This window comes from Bubalus kerabau, chromosome 18 (genome assembly GCF_029407905.1).
Source record: "Bubalus kerabau isolate K-KA32 ecotype Philippines breed swamp buffalo chromosome 18, PCC_UOA_SB_1v2, whole genome shotgun sequence".
Classification (NCBI taxonomy): Eukaryota; Metazoa; Chordata; class Mammalia; order Artiodactyla; family Bovidae; genus Bubalus; species Bubalus kerabau.
This window is the reverse complement of record NC_073641.1, coordinates 11,935,738-11,956,674: the sequence shown is the minus strand read 5'-3', so window position 1 is coordinate 11,956,674 and position 20,937 is coordinate 11,935,738. Positions and strand designations below refer to the sequence as shown.

General features: G+C 40.7%; 2 protein-coding genes across 3 annotated transcripts in view; one reads left to right on the top strand and one right to left on the bottom strand.

The window, feature by feature from the left end:
- Positions 1-5,545: 5,545 nt before the first annotated feature.
- On the bottom strand, positions 5,546-9,358 carry SERF1B (small EDRK-rich factor 1B). The gene is made up of 3 exons (XM_055555019.1): positions 9,194-9,358; positions 8,084-8,192; positions 5,546-5,812 (listed from the first exon to the last, which is right to left on the bottom strand). Exons 1-3 carry the CDS (start codon positions 9,198-9,200, stop codon positions 5,740-5,742), a joined length of 189 nt encoding a protein of 62 aa, XP_055410994.1. The 5' UTR covers positions 9,201-9,358; the 3' UTR covers positions 5,546-5,739.
- A 6,033-nt stretch (positions 9,359-15,391) lies between these two features.
- Positions 15,392-20,937, top strand: part of BDP1 (B double prime 1, subunit of RNA polymerase III transcription initiation factor IIIB) — an 83,757-nt gene continuing 78,211 nt past the window's right edge. Inside the window, exons 1-4 of one of the 2 annotated variants that reach the window (XM_055555017.1) lie at positions 15,392-15,918; positions 17,342-17,618; positions 19,513-19,622; positions 20,485-20,544. In XM_055555017.1, the coding sequence (XP_055410992.1) occupies positions 15,707-15,918; positions 17,342-17,618; positions 19,513-19,622; positions 20,485-20,544 (659 nt within the window). In that variant the 5' untranslated portion in view covers positions 15,392-15,706. Of the gene's footprint in view, positions 15,919-16,103; positions 16,275-17,341; positions 17,619-19,512; positions 19,623-20,484; positions 20,545-20,937 lie in introns of those variants that run through there. The other variant, XM_055555018.1, reaches the window with a different exon arrangement.

The window sequence follows — 20,937 nt, the reverse complement described above, 5'->3', positions numbered from 1 at the left end:
AAGAAACTAGGCATTTGATCATGTAAATAACAACTGACAAAAATGATGTAAGTAAAATGAAAGGACAATAATTTAGAAAATATTTGTAACAAGAAAAGTGAATATTCTTTAATATATATAAAAAAAGCTTTGTCAAATACAAATAACAGCAAAGTAAGCTAGTCATAGAAGAAAAACCCAAAAGAGCCAATAAATATTGAACAAACGTTCAAACTCTGGAAGCTCCAAATTCAGTCTGCTTGGATTCATATTCTTAACCTGCCACTAACTAGATGGGTGACCTTGGGGAAAGTCCTTAATCAAAACCTCAGTTTCCGAGTTGCCAGTCCACGTTCGATGCATGATACTGGATACTTGGGGCTGGTGCACTGGGACGACTCAGAGGGATGGTATGGGGAGGGAGGAGGGAGGAGGGTTCAGGATAGGGAACACATGTAGACCTGTGGCGGATTCATTTTGATTATTTGGCAAAACTAATACAATTATGTAAAGTTTAAAAATAAAATAAAAAAAATTAAAAAAAAAATCACCTCAGTTTTGGGGGGGCGGGAAAAAAAAAACACACCTCAGTTTCCATAAAATCTATAAAAATGAACATAACAGGACTTCCCTGGTGGTCCAGTGGATAAGAATCTGCCTGCCAATACAGAGGACACGGGTTCAATGCCTCAGTTCAGTTCAGCCACTCAGTTGTGTCAGACTCTTTGCAACCCCATGGACTGCAGCACACTGAGCTTCCCTGTCTATCACCAGTTCCTGAAACTTGCTCAAACTCACGTCCATCGAGTTGGTGATGCCATTCAACCATCTCATCCTCTGTTGTCCCCTTCTCCTCCCACCTTCAATCTTTCCCAGCATCAGGGTCTTTTCAAATGAGTCTGTTCTTTGCATCAGGTAGCCAAACTATTGGAGTTTCAACGTCAGCATCAGTCCTTCCAATGAATATTCAAGACAGATATCCTTTAGGATGAACTGGTGGATGGTTGGATCTCCTTGCAGTCCAAGGAACTCTCAAGAGTCTTCTCCAACACCACAGTTCAAAAGCATCAATTCTTCAGTCCTCAGCTTTCTTTATAGTTCAACTCTCACATCCATACATGACCACTGGAAAAACCATAGCCTTGACTAGACAGACCTTTGTTGGTAAAGTGATATCTCTGCTTTTTAATATGCTGTCTAGGTTGGTCATAGCTTTTTTTCCAAGGAGCAAGCCTCTTTTAATTTTATGGCTGCAGTCACCATCTGCAGTGATTTTGGAGCCCCCCAAAATAAAGTCTCTCACTGTTTCCATTGTTTCCCCATCTATATGCCATGAAATGATGGAACTGGATGCCATAATCTTCGTTTTCTGAATGTTGAGCTTTAAGCCAACTTTTTCACTCTCTTCTTTCACTTTCATCAAGAGGCTCTTTAGTTCTTTGCTTTCTGCCATAAGAGTGGTGTCATCTGCATATCTGAGGTTATTGATATTTCTCTCGGCAATCTTGGTTCCAGCTTGTGCTTCATCTAGCCTGGCATTTCACATGATGTACTCTGCATATAAGTTAAATAAGCAGGGTGACAATATACAAGCTTGATGTACTCCTTTCCCTATTTGGAACCAGTCTGTTGTTCCATGTCCAGTTCTAACTGTTGCTTCTTGACCTGCATACAGATTTCTCAGGAGGCAGGTAAGGTGGTCTGGTATTCCCATCTCTTTAAGAATTTTCCAGTTTGTTGTGATCCACACAGTCAAAGGCTTTGGCATAGTCAATAAAGCAGAAATAGATGTTTTTCTGGAACTCTTGCTTTTTTGATGAGCCAACTGACGTTGACAATTTGATCTCTGGTTCCTCTGCCTTTTCTAAATCCAGCTTGAACATTTGGAAGTTCGTGGCTCACATACTTTTGAAGCCTGGCTTGGAGAAAAAATTTTGAGCATTACTTTACTAGCATGTGAGATGAGTGCAATTGTGCAGTAGTTTGAGCATTGTTTGGCATTGCCTTTCTTTGGGGGTGGAATGAATACTGACCATTTCCAGTCCTGTGGCCACTGCTGAGTTTTCCAAATTTGCTGGCATATTGAGTGCAGCAGCATCTTTTGGGATTTGAAATAGCTCAATTGGAATTCCATCACCTTCACTAGCTTTGTTTGTAGTGATGCTTCCTAAGGCCCACTTGACTTCACATTTCAGGATGTCTGGGTCTAGGTGAGTGATCACACCATCATGGTTATCTGTGTCATGAAGATCTTTTCTGTACAGTTCTTCTATGTATTCTTGCCAGCTCTTAATATCTTCTGCTTCTGTTATGTGCATACTGTTTCTGTCCTTTATTGTGCCCATCTTTCCATGAAATGCTCCCTTGGTATCTCTAGTACTTGTTTGATGCCTGGCCCGCGAATATTCCACATGCTGCAGAGCAGCCAAGCCTGTACGCCACAAATACTTGAAGCCCTAGAGCCCATGCTCAGCAACAAGAGAACCCACCACAGTGAGAAGCCTGCACACCACAAGCAGAGAGCAACCCCTGCTCATCGCAACTAGAGCAAAGCCTGCACAGCAACAAAACTCCAGCAGAACCAAAAATAAATCAAGTATATACATAGGTATATAATTATATATATGTGTGTGTATATATATATATAAAAAAATATGTATGTATATGTATATACATATGTGTATATAAATGATCCCACAGGCCACAAGGCATGGTCAAAAAAAAAAATACACAGGATTTCTCTTATACTTTATGAAGAATTTTATATGAATTTATAATTACCTCAAAATTTTAAAAAGATTAAAAAGATCAAGTACTTTATTTGAACAATAAATTCATTCAAGTAAGTGCCATAAAAATTAATCAAAAAACATTGTTTTGGATTTAAATTTTAATGATTAGTTACAACCTAGAAATCTTCCTTATCAATATCTATATTCTTTTGAAGATGGAAATTTTCTCTAGATTTTTGAGAATTAACATTTAATTATTTATTGCCATGCCTTGAGGGCCTGTAGGATCTTAGTTCCCTCAAGTGATGTGTTAGTCGCTCAGTCATGTCCAGCTCTTTGTGACCCCGTGAACTGTAGCCTACCAGGCTTCTCTGTCCATGGAATTCTCCAGGCAAGAATACTGGAGTGGGTTGCTATTCCCTTCTCCAGAGAATCTTCCTGACCCAGGAATCGAACTGGGGTCTCCTGTATTGCAGGCAGATTCTTTACTGTTTGTTTACTAGTTCCCTGACCAGGGGTCAAACCATCCCTACTCCCCACCCCTGCCCACTTTGGAAGCTCAGAGTCTTAACCACTGTACCAGCAAGGAAGTCTCAAGAATGAACTTTTGAAAAGTCCAAAGTCATTCCTCTCCACAGGATATTTTAGACATGAAAATTATTCATCTTTTAAAAAAGGAAATAAAGGGGGACTTCTCTGGGGGTCCAGGGGTTGGGACTCTGCTCTTCCACTGCAGAGCGAGTGGGTTGGATTCCTGGTCAGGGAACCAGGATCCTGCTGCATGCCACTCAGTTTGGCCACAAAAAAAAAGAAACGATGTGGCTTCAAGCATAATAAGCTCTTTGTACTCAAGGCTTATCACTCTGTAAAGAAATTCTGGAGATAGAATTACAGAAATCAGACTCATAAAGAATCTTTGTGGTACAGTCTTCTTCATTATATCTTTCATTGCAATGTAACTTAAGCTGTTGTAGTCCTTTTGACCTTGTAAGCACCATCAAATAAAGTGGATTTGTTTTTTTTTTTGCCATGTGGTATGTGGGATTTTAGTTTCCTGGCCAGGATCAAACCCATGCCCCTGGCATTGGAAGTGCAGACCTCTAACCACTGGACCACTAGGGAAGTTCCACCATCATATAAAGTTTTGAAGATGAAAGGTAACCCCCACAATAGAACACAGCTTTATTTTAACTGAAAATCTGTGTTAATATGAAGATAACTCAAGCTAAAAACATGTTTGCCCTATTCGTATTAGAGACACTTAGGATTCCATCCTGTTTATGGTTGGTACCATTGGTAAGTGACCTATCACAAGATCACTAGAACCATCATTAAGATGTTAGGTGAACTCTTCAAGATCTGTCCATTCATGTAGTGGTAGATGTAATAGATGATTGGTAAAAACCTGAATTGTATGATGTGAAAAATCAAATATGTTGAGTAATACTTTAAAGTTATTCATCACTTCATGATATTTTTATTCTTCTTGCAATAAATATGCATGTTTACTTCAGAATAGAATGAGGTTTCAAACATCAGTTTCTCTAAGTTAATGTATTTCCAAATTTAAAATCAAGTTACAAATTTTTGAAGAGTCTCAGAACAGATTAAAATTGGCAAATATAGATAATAAAGGCAGTGGATCAGCCAGTAAAAAGCTAGTATTAAGGTTAAAAGACAAAAGCAACTAAAACTACAATTAGATGCTAAGTAATACATAAAATAAAAAGATATAAAATATATCAAAAACATAGGCTGTGGAGAAAAGGAAACACTTGTACACCGTTGGTGGGTGTGTCAATTGATGTAGCCACTCTGGAAAACAGCATGGAGGATCCTTAAAACACGAAAAATAGACCCACCATATGACCCAGCAATAACACTCTTTAGAGTATCTGAAGAAAATGAAAACACTAATTTGAAAAGATGCATGCACCCCAATGTGCACAGCAGCATTATTTACAATAGCTAAGATATGGAAGCAATCTAGTGTCCAATCAACAGATGAATGGATAAAGAAGATGTGGTATATATGTGTGTGCAGATTCACACATACACACAAATGTTACTCAGCAATTTAAAAAAAATGAAATTTTGCCATTTGCAACATTTGCAATGGTGGGAATTATGCTTAGTGAAGTAAGTCAAAGACAAATACCATATAGTTTCACTTACATGTGTAAACAATTAGACTGCAATAAAAAATATTAACATATCCATAAAAAAAGAGGCACTCTTAGAACACTAAGAGTGAATCCTAATGTAAACTATGTACTTTGGGTGATAATGATGTGTCAATGTAGGTTCATTAGTTATAACAAAGGTACCACTCTGGCTGGGGATGTTCATCATGGGGAGGCTATGCATGAGTAAGGCCAGGGGGTATACCAGAAATCTAATAAATTTTGCTGTGACCCTAATTTTGCTCTAAAAAAATAAAGCCTATTAAGAAAGGCACTTATTTCAGAAAATTTTAAAGCTGTAAGTGAGTTCTTACTGAGACTTCATTTAGTTTACCTTCTTTTAGTTGTTGTTCCAAGTGGTTTGCACTATTTTGTAAATTCTTCAAGCAAACTAGTTGACTACAAAGCAAAAATAGATAAATGTATCTTAAATTCTGCTATACTATGTTATATATGTTATATTAGTATATGCTATATATAAACTATTATACTATTATATATTATAAAGTAGACTTTAAAGATCTACTTTAACAAAGTTTATGGCAAAGATTCTAGATTTGTATACACGATCCTATTACCTGATCATATTACCTTTCTAATAAATTATATAAATGCTGACTGCTGATAAAAAAAATAATGTTCACCAATATGTCATATGCATGGTTAGTATTTTATTCTTTAAAGAATGGTTCTGAAACATCACACTAAATCAGGTTGAAAGGAAAAGTTTAAAATAGTTTTATAAGGATATAACATATGTACTGACTGTTCACTCTACAAAATCTTGATCATAGAGCTTATGATACACCTAGTTAGCAGTAGCACCCAGGTTTTCCAGATAGTCATTATTTCTCTCTTGTTTGCATAGACTTCCTCTCATTGGCTGCCTTCTGCTTTTGTTGCATGATCTCAGAGTCCCTATAACGGGGAAAAAGGCTGTAAGTCGTTACAGAAAAATTATGTTCTCCTTTGTATTCTATAATAATCCATTCAGTATCATAGAAGACAATTTAAAAGAAGATATACAATTTCATGTCTTTCCGTTTTCATGGATGGAGATGGAATGAATGGGAAGGCAAAGAACGGAAATGCTTTGAAGTCAGGTCTTATTTTGAATACAATTTGTGTTCAGGTATGTGTGTGTGCCCTTATGTTTCATATATACCACACATATACACATCATTTGACATGAGGCAGTTATATGCAGAAATAATGGCAATTATTCTTGGTTGTCAACACAGTTAATTCACTCTAAATTTCTTCATGAAAGGGGCATTTCAGAAGTGTTCTAGGTATCTTAAATGATACCCAGGATTAGGACATAGATGTCATTATATTAAGCAATTCAGTTTCTTACAAGCCAAAAGCCAAAGAGCTAGTGATGAAAAATGGATTACACTCAAACAGGATATTCAGGGCATTTTCTTAACCCTTTGTGTCTCTGGTTGAACCTGCAAGTACTAAGAACTAAGACCAAACTACCTGGGCTGGATGGTCCATGAACCCATATTAAAAACATATTACACCACTATATATTGATCAGCTCCAATGTGCCAGGCACTTTGCTGGCTCTGAATTAAATCCCACAACTTTGAGTTATTGTCTTTATGTTTCAGGTTAAAAAGTTAAAGGCTTAGAGCTAACTCATCTGCCTCAAATCACATAAAAACCAAGGTTTGTCCAGTTTCAAAGTCTAGGCTCTTTTCTATATTGTCACTGCATATTTCATATTAGGCTTTAATTCAGGATGAGTAGCTCTGTCCACGTCATTAAGACATTTCTGTAAAGCCAATAGCAAACATAAAGAATGAGAAGGAAGGAAAAACAAGACAGTTACCCCCAAAAATGAGGTATCCTGAATAAAAACAGTTACTTTTCTGTTTGTAACCAAACCCTGCTGCGTTTGCTGTATGACACTAGCAGTGTTACTGAAGTTCAGAGCCTCCCTCTCTCACTGCACGCACTGAGCCTAATACTGCTTCTCAGGGTTGTGATGAATAGAGGTTGATACAGAGCGCCTAGCACAGAGCTTTGTAAATAGTGGGCAGTCATTAAGCAGTGGCTATCACTAAGCCACGCTGAACTAGGCTTCCCAACAAAAATATGATTTCAGGGTTACTGACCTGTACCACTCCCCTGATTAGTTCACCTCTACTCCTATCTAAGCAAATTTAAAGCAAAGCTTATCACTTTAACAATAAATGTCACAGAAAGTGTGAAGTGGTAACTAAGGGATTCAACCTCATGGGCTGTGTATCAGAATCACCTAGGGAACTTTTAAAGTCAGGTTTAACTTAAGTATAATAAAACGTACTACCTAGAGCACCTTTTGGGGGGCTATGTTGCATGGTGGCATATGGGATCTTAATTCCAGGACCAGCACAGAGTCTTAGCCACTGGACCACCAGGGAAGTCTCCCTAAAGCACCTTTTAATGTCCAACCCCAGACCAATTAAATCAGGACTGGGTGTAAGGCATAGGTTTGAGCAGACGTCAAGGTTTCCCAGGTGGTTCTAATGTGTAGCCAGGCTTGAGGACCACAGAGAAGCCATAAAAATGAAGCCTGTGTCATCAATTATTGACCTGATCTCCAAGTTCCACATGGACAACAAAATTTGATTTTAGAAAAAAATTAAATTTTGCTAACTTTTTTTTTAGAAAAATGAATGATTTTCCTAAAAAACCCTTAAGCTGTAAAGTATTTCTGTAGCAACTTTATATTATTTGTCATTTATAGTCATATATCAAGGCTGTACATCTGCATTCTCTCCAATTCAGTGGCTTCTGAAGATATAACTACATATACTTTGTGTCTTTTTCAAAAGAGTTATCAATATAATTGGTGTGTCATACAGACAAGTATAGGTAGGTTGTCTGCTTTGAAAATGTTTATCCTTAGCACCTAACAATGCTTTGCACACAGAAGCTAAATGAAATTCTTACGGTTGTTGTGGAGTTGAATGAAATTCTCTGCAAGACAAATTATAGCTTGAGAGCTGCAAATTCTTCATCCATGAGTTGGGATAATGACTACCCCACATAGTTTTAGTATGACTGGCACATAACCCATAGGCAGCTGTTACCTGTTCCTGCAGGTCAGACCTCATTCTACTAAGGACTTCAAAACTGCTTTCCATTCTTCAAAATGAAAAACTTCTGTGACTTTAGAATTCCTTCACTATCACTTACCGCTGCTTCCTCTGAGAGGTAGTCAGGCTATCCTCTTTTCTTTTTCCCTTACTAATTTCCTGGGATTTCTTCATGTTCTTCTGGCGGGCAAGTTCTCGTTGATTTCCACCTACAAAGAGAAACAGCCATGTTATTTTTCCATCTCCAAAATTGATAATTCCATTCTAGGGTTCTTATTTAAAAGGATTTGAAGTTTGCCTTTGAAGACACGAGCCAGCAGAGTACTGCATGGAAAGGTGTTTAAGGATCTGACGACAAGAAGGAAGCTTAAAGGTAAATACTTAAGGTCTTAATAATATTATGGTACCCGTTAAGGTGCTCCCTGACTATAAATACCGGACCTCTTAAAAGAGGCATTCCAATGGTCTGTCTATATGGGCCAGTATCCTAAAATAAGGTCTGGCTTTTTGAGATGAAGAGAGAAAGATCCATACCACAGATCATATCTCGCACACATTTTGTTGTTTTTAGTCGCTCAGTTGTGTCCAACTCTTTTGCGACGACTGTAGCCCGCCAGACTCCTCTGTTCATGGGATTTCCCAGGCAAGAATACTGGAGTGGGTTGCCATTTCCTTCTCCAGGGGATCTTCCAGACCCAGGGATCGAGCCTGTATCTCCTGTATTGGCAGGCGGGTTCTTTACCACTGAGTCACCAGAGAAGCCCTCGCATAAGTTGGCCCATTGTCATTCAACCGTTAAGCGAGCAAATACAGCTGCTTTCAAGACAGTACCTTCCAGGGCCAAACAAAGACCTAAAGAGGAGACCCAGTGCTCATTAGGCCTCAGGACTTTAAGTAGTTAAGTACCAGCATAAACCACCTCCAGACCTAGGACCTCGATCCCTGGGATCTCCACACACCTCACCTCCGGGGAGGGGTTCCTTACGTGTCCACTCGCACCTGTGAGACAGACACCTAACCTGCCGGACCTTTCAGGCCGGACCAGACTCAATCGCCCCTCTCCCTCCGCGGACTAAAAATCTGGTCCGCGTAGCTGCTAGACCGAAGGGGTTTCACCAGCCCGCCCCTGCCTCCTCGCCCGCCACGCCGCGGAGCTCGACTTCCTCGCAGGACACTCCCCGCCGCTTTTCCTACACGTCCGCACACTCACGGGCCATGATGACAACCGGACCGAGCCTGGAAGAGAGCGACTCGGAAAAGCAACGACTCGCTCGCACGCTCAGCCGCCGTCCCCACCCGTTGATCTGGAAGACTGAGCCCTCGCCGGCCCCGCGCCGGGATACGCCTGGGCTCTGCCGGCGGCCCCGCCCACCGAGACCCGACAACAGCCGCCGGCGTGGCCGGCGAGCGACTGCGCGTGCGCGGCCAGGAGGGCGGGGCTGTGCTCTGCTGGGGCTCCGAAGCCGCAGCTGCAGGAGTAGCGCCATAGGTTGGTCTCAGGCTTCTCTTTGGCCGTGCAAGTTTGGTAGTGTCCTGAAAGCGGGTCCTTGAGTCTGAGAAAGGTATAGGCGTTTGGGGATTTTCCCCTCTGTATCCAGGGCAGTGGGGCTTCACTAGCCCCCATATTTTTGGTAAAGACGTAAACATAACAGTATCTATAACTTTTTCGACAAAGAACGTTAGTTTTTTTGTTGTTTCCCGCATCCCATTGTAGAGGCCGAACGGAGAAAAGGGGGACAGAACAGGTTGAAGGTTAATTGTGAAAGGCAATGTTGGCCCTTTACATATTTTCCTTCTTTATTCACGCACCAAGCCCCAAGGTAGGCTTCTGCTGTGCTGTGCTTAGTTGTTCAGTCGTGTCCGACTCTGCGACCTCAGGGACCGCCATGGGATTCTCCGGGCAAGAACACTGGAGTGGGTTGCCATGCCCTCCTCCAGGGGTTCTTCCCAACCCAGGGATCAAATCCAGGTCTCCCAACATTGCAGGCGGATTCTTTACCATCTGAGCCACCAGGCAAGCCCAAGGTAGGTTTAATTCTCATTTTAGGAAAGAGGAGCCTGAGACTCTGAGACCAGAAGCACAGACCTAATAAGTAGGGACTGGTAGAAGTGAGATTCAAATTTAAAAAGGACTCTCAAGTCTCTTCATTTCCCATTTGATCCCAGTGCGCTTGTCACGGTGGATAGTACTTTAGAGTTCTGTGGATCTGTTGCTTGGGTTGTGTGATGGGGAGAGAGTGCTAGGGAATGCAGTCTTATCACGAATTCAAAATAGCCAAGAATGAAAGTTATGACCAACCTAGACAGCATATTAAAAAGCAGAGACATTGCTTTGCCAACAAAGGTTCATCTAGTCAAGACTATGGTTTTTCCAGTAGTCATGTATGGATGTGAGAGTTGGACTATAAAGAAAGCTGAGCACCAAAGAATTGATGCTTTTGAACTGTGGTGTTGGAGAAGACTTTTGACTGTCACTTGGACTGCAAGGAGATCCAACCAGTCCATTCTGAAGGAGATCAGTCCTGAGTGTTCATTGGAAGGACTGATGTTGAAGCTGAAACTCTTAATACTTTGGTCACCTGATTCGAAGAACTGACTCATTTGAAAAGACCCTGATGCTGGAAAAGAGAAGGGGAAGACAGAGGATCACCGACTCAATGGACATAAGTTTGGGTAAACTCTGGGAGTTGGTGATGGACAGGGAAGCCTGGCGTGTTGCAGTCCATGGGGTTGCAAAGAGTTGGACACAACTAAGCGACTGAACTGAACCTAAACTTACATAAAAGCCGTGGAGCATTTGCCATTGCTAGAAACAGACATGGATGCTTGGTGCTTATTTTCTTTGTTTATTCCTCTATTACAAACTGAGAAATGTGTAGAGTTTATCTGGACATCCTAAAATCGCCCTATTTTTTTTTTAAGTTTTTAATTAGGAAGGTTTCATATATATACAAAAGTATAGAACATACCGTGATGGACCTCTAAGTATATATGACCAAGCTTCAACAATTTTTATTTCACCTCATAAAAACTACCTGAGGGTTCTGGATGTGGAATGTCTGGATATTGAAAGCCCAGCTTTCCCAATGAGTAGGTGTGTGAACTTGGGAATGTCATTTCATTGCATTAAAGCTTTCTTACCTAAAAATTGGGGAGGTAATTGTACCTCCTTCACTCATCGAATGAGTATATGTGAAGTGCTCAGTGCCCAGCACAGGAATGCACTCACATGTTAGTTATATTTGTCATCATTCTTTCAACCTCCCAGAGCCTTTCCTGCTTACCATTGTCCCTGAATCCCACTCGTCCTCCTCAGTACTCCTCACAGGCCAGGTGTCTGTTTCCACTAAAGAGTCCTCTTCTGCAGTAACTTGAGCAGGGGGAAAGATTGATTTTTCTGCCACTTTATAGAGATAAAGAGATCATCTAAAGAGGAAGGGAGGGGAGTTTGGGATTAAAGTTAAGTGGTAGAGTTGTTTCTGTGTGTGGTCTTAAGAGTCTAATTGAGTTTTTTCTTTGTAGCTACAACTATAGTTTTTGAGTTGCAGGGATACACATGATATATACTATGTATACAAGTAATATGTGTGTCTGCCAGACAAACCTGGAGACTTTTAAAATTATAATACTGTTAAGCCTATACCAACTTTGATATGTAAAAATATCTTATGATTTTATCTTAAATAGTAAAATTGAATCTTGACTCTAGTCCCATCCCTTTACAAATAGGAAATTAAATTCTAGTCATTTTTTACTTCTTTACCTGCAGAATTGTGTGAATACCATAGACTCTTAGGTGAAACAGAACATTTGGGGAAAGGTCTGGTGTCTTCAGTGTATACCAGAATATGCTGTCCAAAGCTGTATGGTTCTGGCAGTAGCTCTAAGATGTTTGAGATATCTTCAGCAGGGGTTATTTTTGTCAAGTCCTTGAGCTGTCTTTCAGGATTTTCCACAGTTTATTGTGATCCATACAGTCAAAGGCTTTGGCATAGTCAATAAAGCAGAAATAGATGTTTTTCTGGAACTCTCTTGCTTTTTCGGTGATCCAGCAGATGTTGGCAATTTGATCTCTGGTTCCTCTGCCTTTTCTAAAACCAGCTTGAACATCAGGAAGTTCACGGTTCACATATTGCTGAAGCCTGGCTTGGAGAATTTTGAGCATTACTTTACTAGCGTGTGAGATGAGTGCAATTGTGCGGTAGTTTGAGCATTCTTTGGCATTGCCTTTCTTTGGGATTGGAATGAAAACTGACCTTTTCCAGTCCTGTGGCCACTGCTGAGTTTTCCAAATTTGCTGGCATATTGAGTACAGCACTTTCACAGCATCATCTTTCAGGATTTGAAATAGCTCAACTGGAATTCCATCACCTCCACTAGCTTTGTTCGTACTGATGCTTTCTAAGGCCTACTTGACTTCACATTCCAGGATGTCTGGCTCTAGGTCAGTGATCACACCATCGTGATTATCTGGGTCTTGAAGATCTTTTTTGTACAGTTCTTCTGTGTATTCTTGCCACCTCTTCTTAATATCTGTGGAAAATTCTGAAAGAGATGGGAATACCAGACCACCTGACCTGCCTCTTGAGAAATTTGTATGCAGGTCAGAAAGCAACAGTTAGAACTGGACATGGAACAACAGACTGGTTCCAAATAGGAAAAGGAGTATGTCAAGGCTGTATATTGTCACCCTGCTAATTTGATTTCTATGCAGAGTACATCATGAGAAATGCTGGGCTGGAAGAAGCACAAGCTGGAATCAAGATTGCTGGGAGAAATATCAATAACTTCAGATATGCAGATGACACCACCCTTATGGCAGAAAGTGAAGAGGAACTAGAAAGCCTCTTGATGAAAGTGAAAGTGGAGAGTGAAAAAGTTGGCTTAAAGCTCAACATTCAGAAAACAAAGATCATGGCATCTGGTTCCATCACTTCATGGGAAATAGATGGGGAAATAGTGGAAACAGTGTCAGACTTTATTATTTTGGGCTCCAAAATCACTGCAGATGGTGACTGCAGCCATGAAATTAAAAGACGCTTACTCCTTGGAAGGAAAGTTACGACCAACCTAGATAGCATATTAAGAATCAGAGACATTATTTTGCCAACAAAGGTCCGTCTAGTCAAGGCTATGGTTTTTCCAGTGGTCATGTATGGATGTGAGAGTTGGACTGTGAAGAAGGCTGAGCGCCGAAGAATTGATGCTTTTGAACTGTGGTGTTGGAGAAGACTCTTGAGAGTCCCTTGGACTGCAAGGAGATCCAACCAGTCCATTCTGAAGGAGATCAGCCCTGGGATTTCTTTGGAAGGAATGATGCTAAAGCTGAAACTCCAGTACTTTGGCCACCTCATGCGAAGAGTTGACTAATTGGAAAAGACTCTGATGCTGGGAGGGACTGGGGGCAGTAGGAGAAGGGGACGACAAGGATGAGATGGCTGGATGGCATCACTGACTCGATGGACGTGGGTTTGGGTGAACTCCGGGAGTTGGTGATGGACAGGGAGGCCTGGCATGCTGCGATTCATGGGGTTGCAAAGAATCAGACACAACTGAGCGACTGGACTGAAATGAACTGAGCTCTCTTAGGTGTGTTTGAGGTCTTGTTCCCTCTCCAGAGTACTGGAGGGAGACCATATCAGACCTTCGTTTCCTTCCCAGTCTTAAAGGAATCTCTTCTGATTTTTCAGCCTTGTTTTCCTACTCTTAAAAACACTTGTCTCTTTTCTTTCTGTTTCTGGATGAACTAGCAATCTCTTTAATCAGTTCAGGATTTTATTCCTTTGACATTTTGTTCTTAATGTAGTAAGATGTTCTTATAGAATTTTCTTCTCCTTCTAAGAAGGAAGTCAGGTCTTTGTTTTCCACCTATGAGTCAGGGGACTTGTATAACCAGTTCGAACACAGGCCCACAATCTACAGAGTCAGTCTGTTCTCTGGACATTTTCCCTCTCATCATAGAGTACTTCCCTAACCACCCTGCATAAGGTAAGCCAGCCTCCCATTAACCTCTGTCATAATTTCCTTTAAATTTCTTTCATGGCATTTAATAATTCTTAAATTATCTTGTTCACTTGTTGAATTTTTTTCTCCCACCCAGTATTCCTTGCTTATTGCTCTATTGCTCCCTCTTGAAGCATATTAAGAATGCTCACATTAATCGACAAAGTTTATCTATAGTAACTTTTAAATTTCTTTTAATTTTTGACTGTGTCACAAGGTTTGTGGGTCTTAGTTCTGTGATCAGAGATGAAACCAGGGCCCTTGGCAGTGAAAGTGCAGAGTGCTAACCACTGGACTTCCAGGGAATTCCCATTAACTATAATAATTTTTGAACAGAGATTATATTCACGTTTAACAGTAAACAAGGTATACAATGAATGTTGTTCTTCCCATGACTTACTTCTCAGAAACACAGTTCCCTTTCTGGAAATTAACTATTACCACTTTCTTCACACTTGAATTTCTAATCTACATTCTACTCAATTTAGAATTTTTTTGAGAACTTTATTTTTTACCTTATTTATTTATATATAGCTGTGCTGGTCTTTGTTGCAGCTGGTGGGCTTTTTCTCTAGTTGTGGTGAGGCAGGGCTACTTTAGTTACTGTGCACGGACTCATTGTGGTGGTTTCTCTTGTTGCTGAGCACAGACTCTAGGACCCAAGGGCTTCAGTAGTTCAGCTTGTGGGCTCTACAGTTTGGGCTCAATAGATCTGGTGCAGGGGCTTAGTTGCCCCTTGGCGTGTGGAATCTTAGTTCCCGGACTAGGGATCAGACCCATGTACCTTGCATTGGATCAAGGATTCTTAACCACTGGACCACCAGAGCAGTCCCTTCAATTTAGAATTTTTAAGCCTTAGGACGTGGTGACGAACAGACAGTGTTCTACAGGACCCTCTAAAAATGGCCGGTGGCTCACAGAATAAAGCATCTGCCTGCAATGTGGGAGACCCGGGTTCAATTCCTGGGTTGGGAAGATCCCCTGGAGAAGGAAATGGCAACCCACTCCAGTACCCTTGCCGGGAAAGTCCCATGGACAGAGAAGCCTGGTAGGCTACAGTCCATGGGGTCGCAAAGAGTCGGACACGACTTTGCGACTTCACTTTCATTAAAAATGTCCAGTAGTTTAAAAAGAATTTTTTTGGTCACACTACCTGGCGGGTGGGATCTTATTTGCCCAACCAGGGATGGAACCAGTGCCCTCTGCAATGGAATCACTGGATCATCAGGGAAGTCCCAAGGCCAGCAGTTTTAATAATTTCCATAAAAGTGTGGGCTGAGGGATTTACTACTTCCTTCTCTTTTGAACGGCTCCTAAGGACCCCTGGAGAGAGAAGAGCACACTGCCACAAGTCTTTCTTTCAGTATTTCCGGTTCCCAGGTAACCCAGGCTCCCTAGCTTGACAGTTACCATGGCTCCGGTCGCTGTACGTCATTCTCCGGCGCTGGATGATGACGTAATCAGTTCCGGCGCCCTCCGAGGGCGGGGGAGCAAGGTATAGGAGAAAACTTAGCTATTAGTGTAGCAGGGTCATGAAGAAGAGGCGGCGGCGGGAGATCCCGGGCGGTGGCCGGGGCGCGAAATTGCGGTAGCTGGCCGCTGGGCTGGTGGCGTGGCTTTGTGAGAAGGGCGTAGTTCCTAAAGCCCTCTCCGGGCAGCGGCCGGGGCTCGGGGCTGCGAGCGGCCCTGGGGCCGCCTCCCCGGGCCCCCTGGCTCCGCCATGTTCCGCAGGGCACGCCTTAGCGTGAAGCCGAATGTCAGGCCCGGAGCAGGCGCCAGGGCCTCCACCGCCCCCAATTCCCAGCGTGAACAAGAGGTTCCAAGGCCGCAGGAGCCTGCCGCGGCCTCTGCTCCGAAGCCGGCGGAATCCACAGATGTGCCCCCGGTGGATTTCGGGGAAGCGGAGCCCCAAGAAAAGACTCCCAAGAGCAGGTAAGTGCTCGCAGAGGGGAGCATTTTCATTTGCCCCTGCCTCTCTGGGCGCGTCACCTGGAAGCTGAGCAAAGAAAGTTTACCGTAGAAGTAAGTACTCCCTCGCTTGCACTAAGCCTGACAGTTGAGGCCCACGAACACGCTGCCAAGTGCAGTTGGTCCCTCTGACCACGGTGTGGCAGGTGTGGGTTTTGTTACAGGGTATAGATTCTCTGGGAGAGGACCATGTCTTCAAGTGGTGGTGGGAGGAATCCCGGTCTAACAGTCTTCGGGAAAACTGACACGTGGTACTATTCTTTAGAGCGTTTAGGTTACCACTGTTTTATCCTTTTGAAGTACATTGTAGGGGTAAGTGGGTAAGTTTTTTTGTTTTGTTTTGTTTTTAATCTTGAAAACACTTATTTTTAAAAGAAAAGCAGTGTTATTTTGATTCTGCTGATTTATGTCAGTGGAAAGGAAGTCTGGTTACTTGTTTTGATTTGTGGGTGTGCCCCTTTAACTATGGTGAACCTGTTGTCCGAACAGAAAAGCATGTATCATGTACCACATTTGGATTCAGGATTCTTCTACTTATTTTAACAATTTATAGACTTTGCTCAGGCAGAATTTACTCATCTGCAAAGTGGGGATAACTCTCACTTCAAGAGTTATTGTGGAGATTAGAGATAACTGATAAAAACTGTCTTGCACAGGACATGCGGAATAGTTGCCTATCTTTAGGTGTTTAAAGGTGAGGCAACAAAGTAAAGTTAAGATATGTTAAGCTAATAATGACCTCTGTTTCTATACTATAAATGTGAGGGGACCAATGAAAATCAACCCTATTAAATAACAGTGAGATGGCATAAATTTCTTTTATGTTGTGACAGGAAGGTGACAATTTATTTTTTATTCCTTTTTTTGGCCTGACTTCTGTTGATCTCAAACTGGTACTTAGTAATTTCCAAGTTTTTTTACATGAATTTTTTCAGAATTTCTCCCAACAATGGAATACAAATAGCAGTTACTGTAGTGTTGAGACCAGCTGCAGTTGGCAGTGTTCCTGGGCTTCAGCTGTTAAATTAATAAAGTTCACAGAGATAATGTACATGTGATGCATGATTATTGATAATTTACAAAATTACTCATTCGGTAGTCTTGATCTGTTTAAGTTCAAGCATACAGCTTGACATTTTGGGAATATGTGTTTTTTTTTTTATCATATATTTCCTATTTTTTGGGTGGGTCTTTGCTAATTGTAAGAGCCCATAGATTGTATGTTCTTCTCCTTATTGCAACCTCTGTTTAAGTCATTGATTTTTAATAAGTGATTATGATTTTAATAATCCAAAAGGCTTTGCTGTTTTGGACTTTTGTCAGACTAGTACTAGAATGTTTCAAAGAAGATCCATAATGCCATTTTTTTTTTCTTTTTAAATAACAGTGTTGAAAAGACTGATGATGGGAAGGATGTTGAAGAATCCAGTAAGCCTTCCTCTACTGTTTCACAGAGAAGAAAGCGAATACCAAGTACTTCTAGTCTGGTCAAACCTAGTGTCAGTGTTCCTTCAGAACCTCATCCTTTATCTACAGTTAATCAAGAAGCTCCACAGCCAAACCCTGTTCCAACAAAAGAGAAACAGCCATGTTCAGACAGATACCGAATATACAAAGCCCAGAAACTGAGGGAAATGTTAAAAGAAGAATTGAGGAAAGAGAAGGTATGATAGAAAAATCAGAATTTTGACTGTTGCCTTCTAGGTTTCTGTTTTTATGTTAGTCGACTGTCATTTGGAGGAAAAATAAGCATCTGTAACATTAAAAAATTTTTTTAATTTGGCTGTGGTGAACCTCGGTTTGATCTTCGCTGCAACTTACGGGATCTTTAGTTGCGGCATGTGGACTCTGAGTTGTAGCATGTGGGATCTAGTTTCCTGACCAGGGATGGGACCCCAGGCCCTCTTCCTTGGGAGCAGAGTCTTAGCCACTGGACCACCAGGGAAGTCCCAAGCATCTATAGCATTTTGATGTGAGAAACAAAACCAAATAAGATCCCTCGTATTAATAGAGTATCTCCCTTTGTTAAGAGAATGATTGAAAACAAAAACAAAACAAACAAACAAACAAAAAAAAAACAAAAAAAATGCACTATTGGAGATGAAAAAAAAAAAATGATTGAGAAGCACAATGGAGTTATAAGCTATTTTTGCCCCTGTATTAATTTTTCTGTATTTTATTCATCTGTATCTTTCATTCTTTTTGGTGGAGGCCACAGATAGAAGTTTCACATTTGCACACTCACATATACAGATACACAAACAAATGTATTTATAAACTAATCCTTCAGTGAGATTTTTCGCAAGGATGTCCAGTTGAGTTACATTCATTTGAATTATGGCACGTATAGTTGAGCAAAATGAATTAGTAATATTTTCTAAATTGCTGCTGCTGCTAAGTCACTTCAGTCGTGTCCGACCCCCATAGACGGCAGCCCACCAGGCTCCCCCATCCATGGGATTCTCCAGGCAAGAACACTGGAGTGGGTTGCCATTTCCTTCTCCAGTGCATGAAAGTGAAAAGTGAAAGTGAAGTCGCTCAGTTGTGTCCAACTCTTATCGACCCCGTAGATGGCAGCCCACCAGCCTCCTCCGTCCATGGGATTTTCAGGCAGGAGTACTGGAGTGGGGTGCCATTGCCTTCTCCGTTTCTAAACTGACAATATGGGAAATTATGAATGGGGGAAATACGTGTGTATATTTATAATAGAGTCTGCATTCTTTTTCTGAGTGCAATGTAACAGAGTAGTGAAACATGTAACTTAAGGGCTGAACTTTAGAGTCCTCCCTTACTATTAATATGTGATGTTGAACAATTTAAGCTTCCATGTCTGTTTTCTCATTTGTAAAATAGACTGGTAATAGTATCCATCCGCATTGAAAGGTTGTGAAGCATAAATGAGTTAATATGGGTAAAACACATTTAGATTAGTGTCTACCAATTAGTAAGCCCAGCAAATGTCAACTTTTATTAGTTTGTAGAGTGCCTCCCTTTTTAACTAAGAGAAAGGCCCTTATCTTGGTGCTTTTTTTTTTTTTTTTGGCCACGCCTTGAGGCTTGCTGGATCTTAGTTTCCTGTCTAGGGATTGAACTCTCGCTCTGGGCAGTGAAGCGTGGAGTCCTAACCACTGGCCCTCCAGGGAAGTCCTTCCTCGTGGTTTATGTCTATCTCATTCAAATATCTCAACTGTATGAAGTGGCTGTCACTATTTATTTAGGAGGAAATAAGCTCCGAGAGCTTTTATGTGCTACAATTTTTTGATCAGTTTATAAAATTTTTCCTAAAATCAGGCTTAATTGTTACGGGAATAATACACTCAATAATACACTTGCAATGAATGTAGTAATGGGCTTATACTTAAATATATACATCTAAAAATCTCTTTTTAAAATTATTAAAAATGTATGTATTTTTTTTGGCCCCCAGCAGGAATTGAACCGTGTCTCCTGCAGTGGAGGAAGCACGGAATCTTAACCGCTGGACTGCCAGGGACTTCCCTAAAGTTCTTCTGTATTTTTGTCAAATAACAGCGCATGTCTGTGTGTTTGTGTATCTAGAAGCAATGGAAAAACAAGTATGCCGTCAATGAAACTCAGAGGCCACCGGATCGTTCCAAAATGACTATGAGAGACTTCATATATTATCTACCAGAAAGCAATCCAATGACGTAAGTAATCTTTATTTCTATTTTACTTTCTTTGAGTATGTAGTGATTTAAGTATCACTTTTAGAGTTCAAGTTTTCCAAAAACATGTTGATGAAATGTTTAGCACATGTGATGTCCATTTGGATAAGAATTTTATAACAAAAATTAGTGTTATTTCAGATAACTGTCCTCTTGGGTTGGTAAATGATGACCTTTACCTCTGAGATTAAAGATAAATTTCCTTTGTTATATTACCAAGATGCAGTAAAAACCAACTAAACAGCTTTTCTCTAATCTGGATTGCCATTTATATTTCTTACATACTATAATGTGGTCTAAAGGGGTGATCTAACTTTTATACCCTACCTCCTAATTAAATTTAGCAACATTTGATTAACTAATCCTACAAGAACAAAACTTCTTTGATCAAAGTTAGTCCGGGGAGGCAGAGAGATTATAGTAAATCTGCTCATTGTTGTGTTGATGGGGTAGAAGGTGAATGTAGGAGTAGTGGCGTATTTTCAGTGTGGCCTGTTTCACATTCAGCAGGTCTTTGGCCTACTTGAGGGAAGGGCCGGAAGCTGAGATTTTGAGTTGTTTGACATCTAGGAGTTGGAAACAAGCCACCGAGTTTGCTTCATGCTTTTGCTGAGGAATTGAGGGAACAGTGTTTCCTTCTTAAGGCCTAACAAATTATTTATGTTGATAACAAAAGTTCCTGAGTGAAAAATTGAGTGTAGGACCACACCATCATTAGTGGTAGTGTTATGGTATATCATAAAAAAATTGCAAGTTAAAATTGTTTGCTTCTTGCCTCAGATGGAATTGACAAACTGTAAATTACTTGTTTATTAAAAGGTATGTTTTTATTTGTGTTTGATAGTTCTTCACTGGAGCAGGAAAAGAAAACTGAAAAATCATCGACACCAGTCCGAACACGAGAGTAAGCATCTCATCTGTTTTGAATATATTCTGTTATGGGTACATTTAAAAAGAAATGAAACAAAGGATTCTTCCTATTTTAGTTAAATTGCACGTGATAGGAAGTTTTACACTCACATCAAGAATAAAAGCTGCTTGATTTAAATCAATATGGAAGCCTCACACTATGTATTTGTACTTTGTGTGTTAGATATATAAATAGTATAATGATTTTAAAGTTTTTAGAATTAAAAAGGATTTTCTTTTAGAATAATGATATTCATATGGTACAAAATTCAAAAGGAACTAAAGTACTGAGAAAAACTTTCTGACTTTGTTTTCTACAACCTAATCCTTCTTCCTGAAGGCAATAAATGTTCAGTTCAGTTCAGTCGCTCAGTCGTGTCTGACCCTT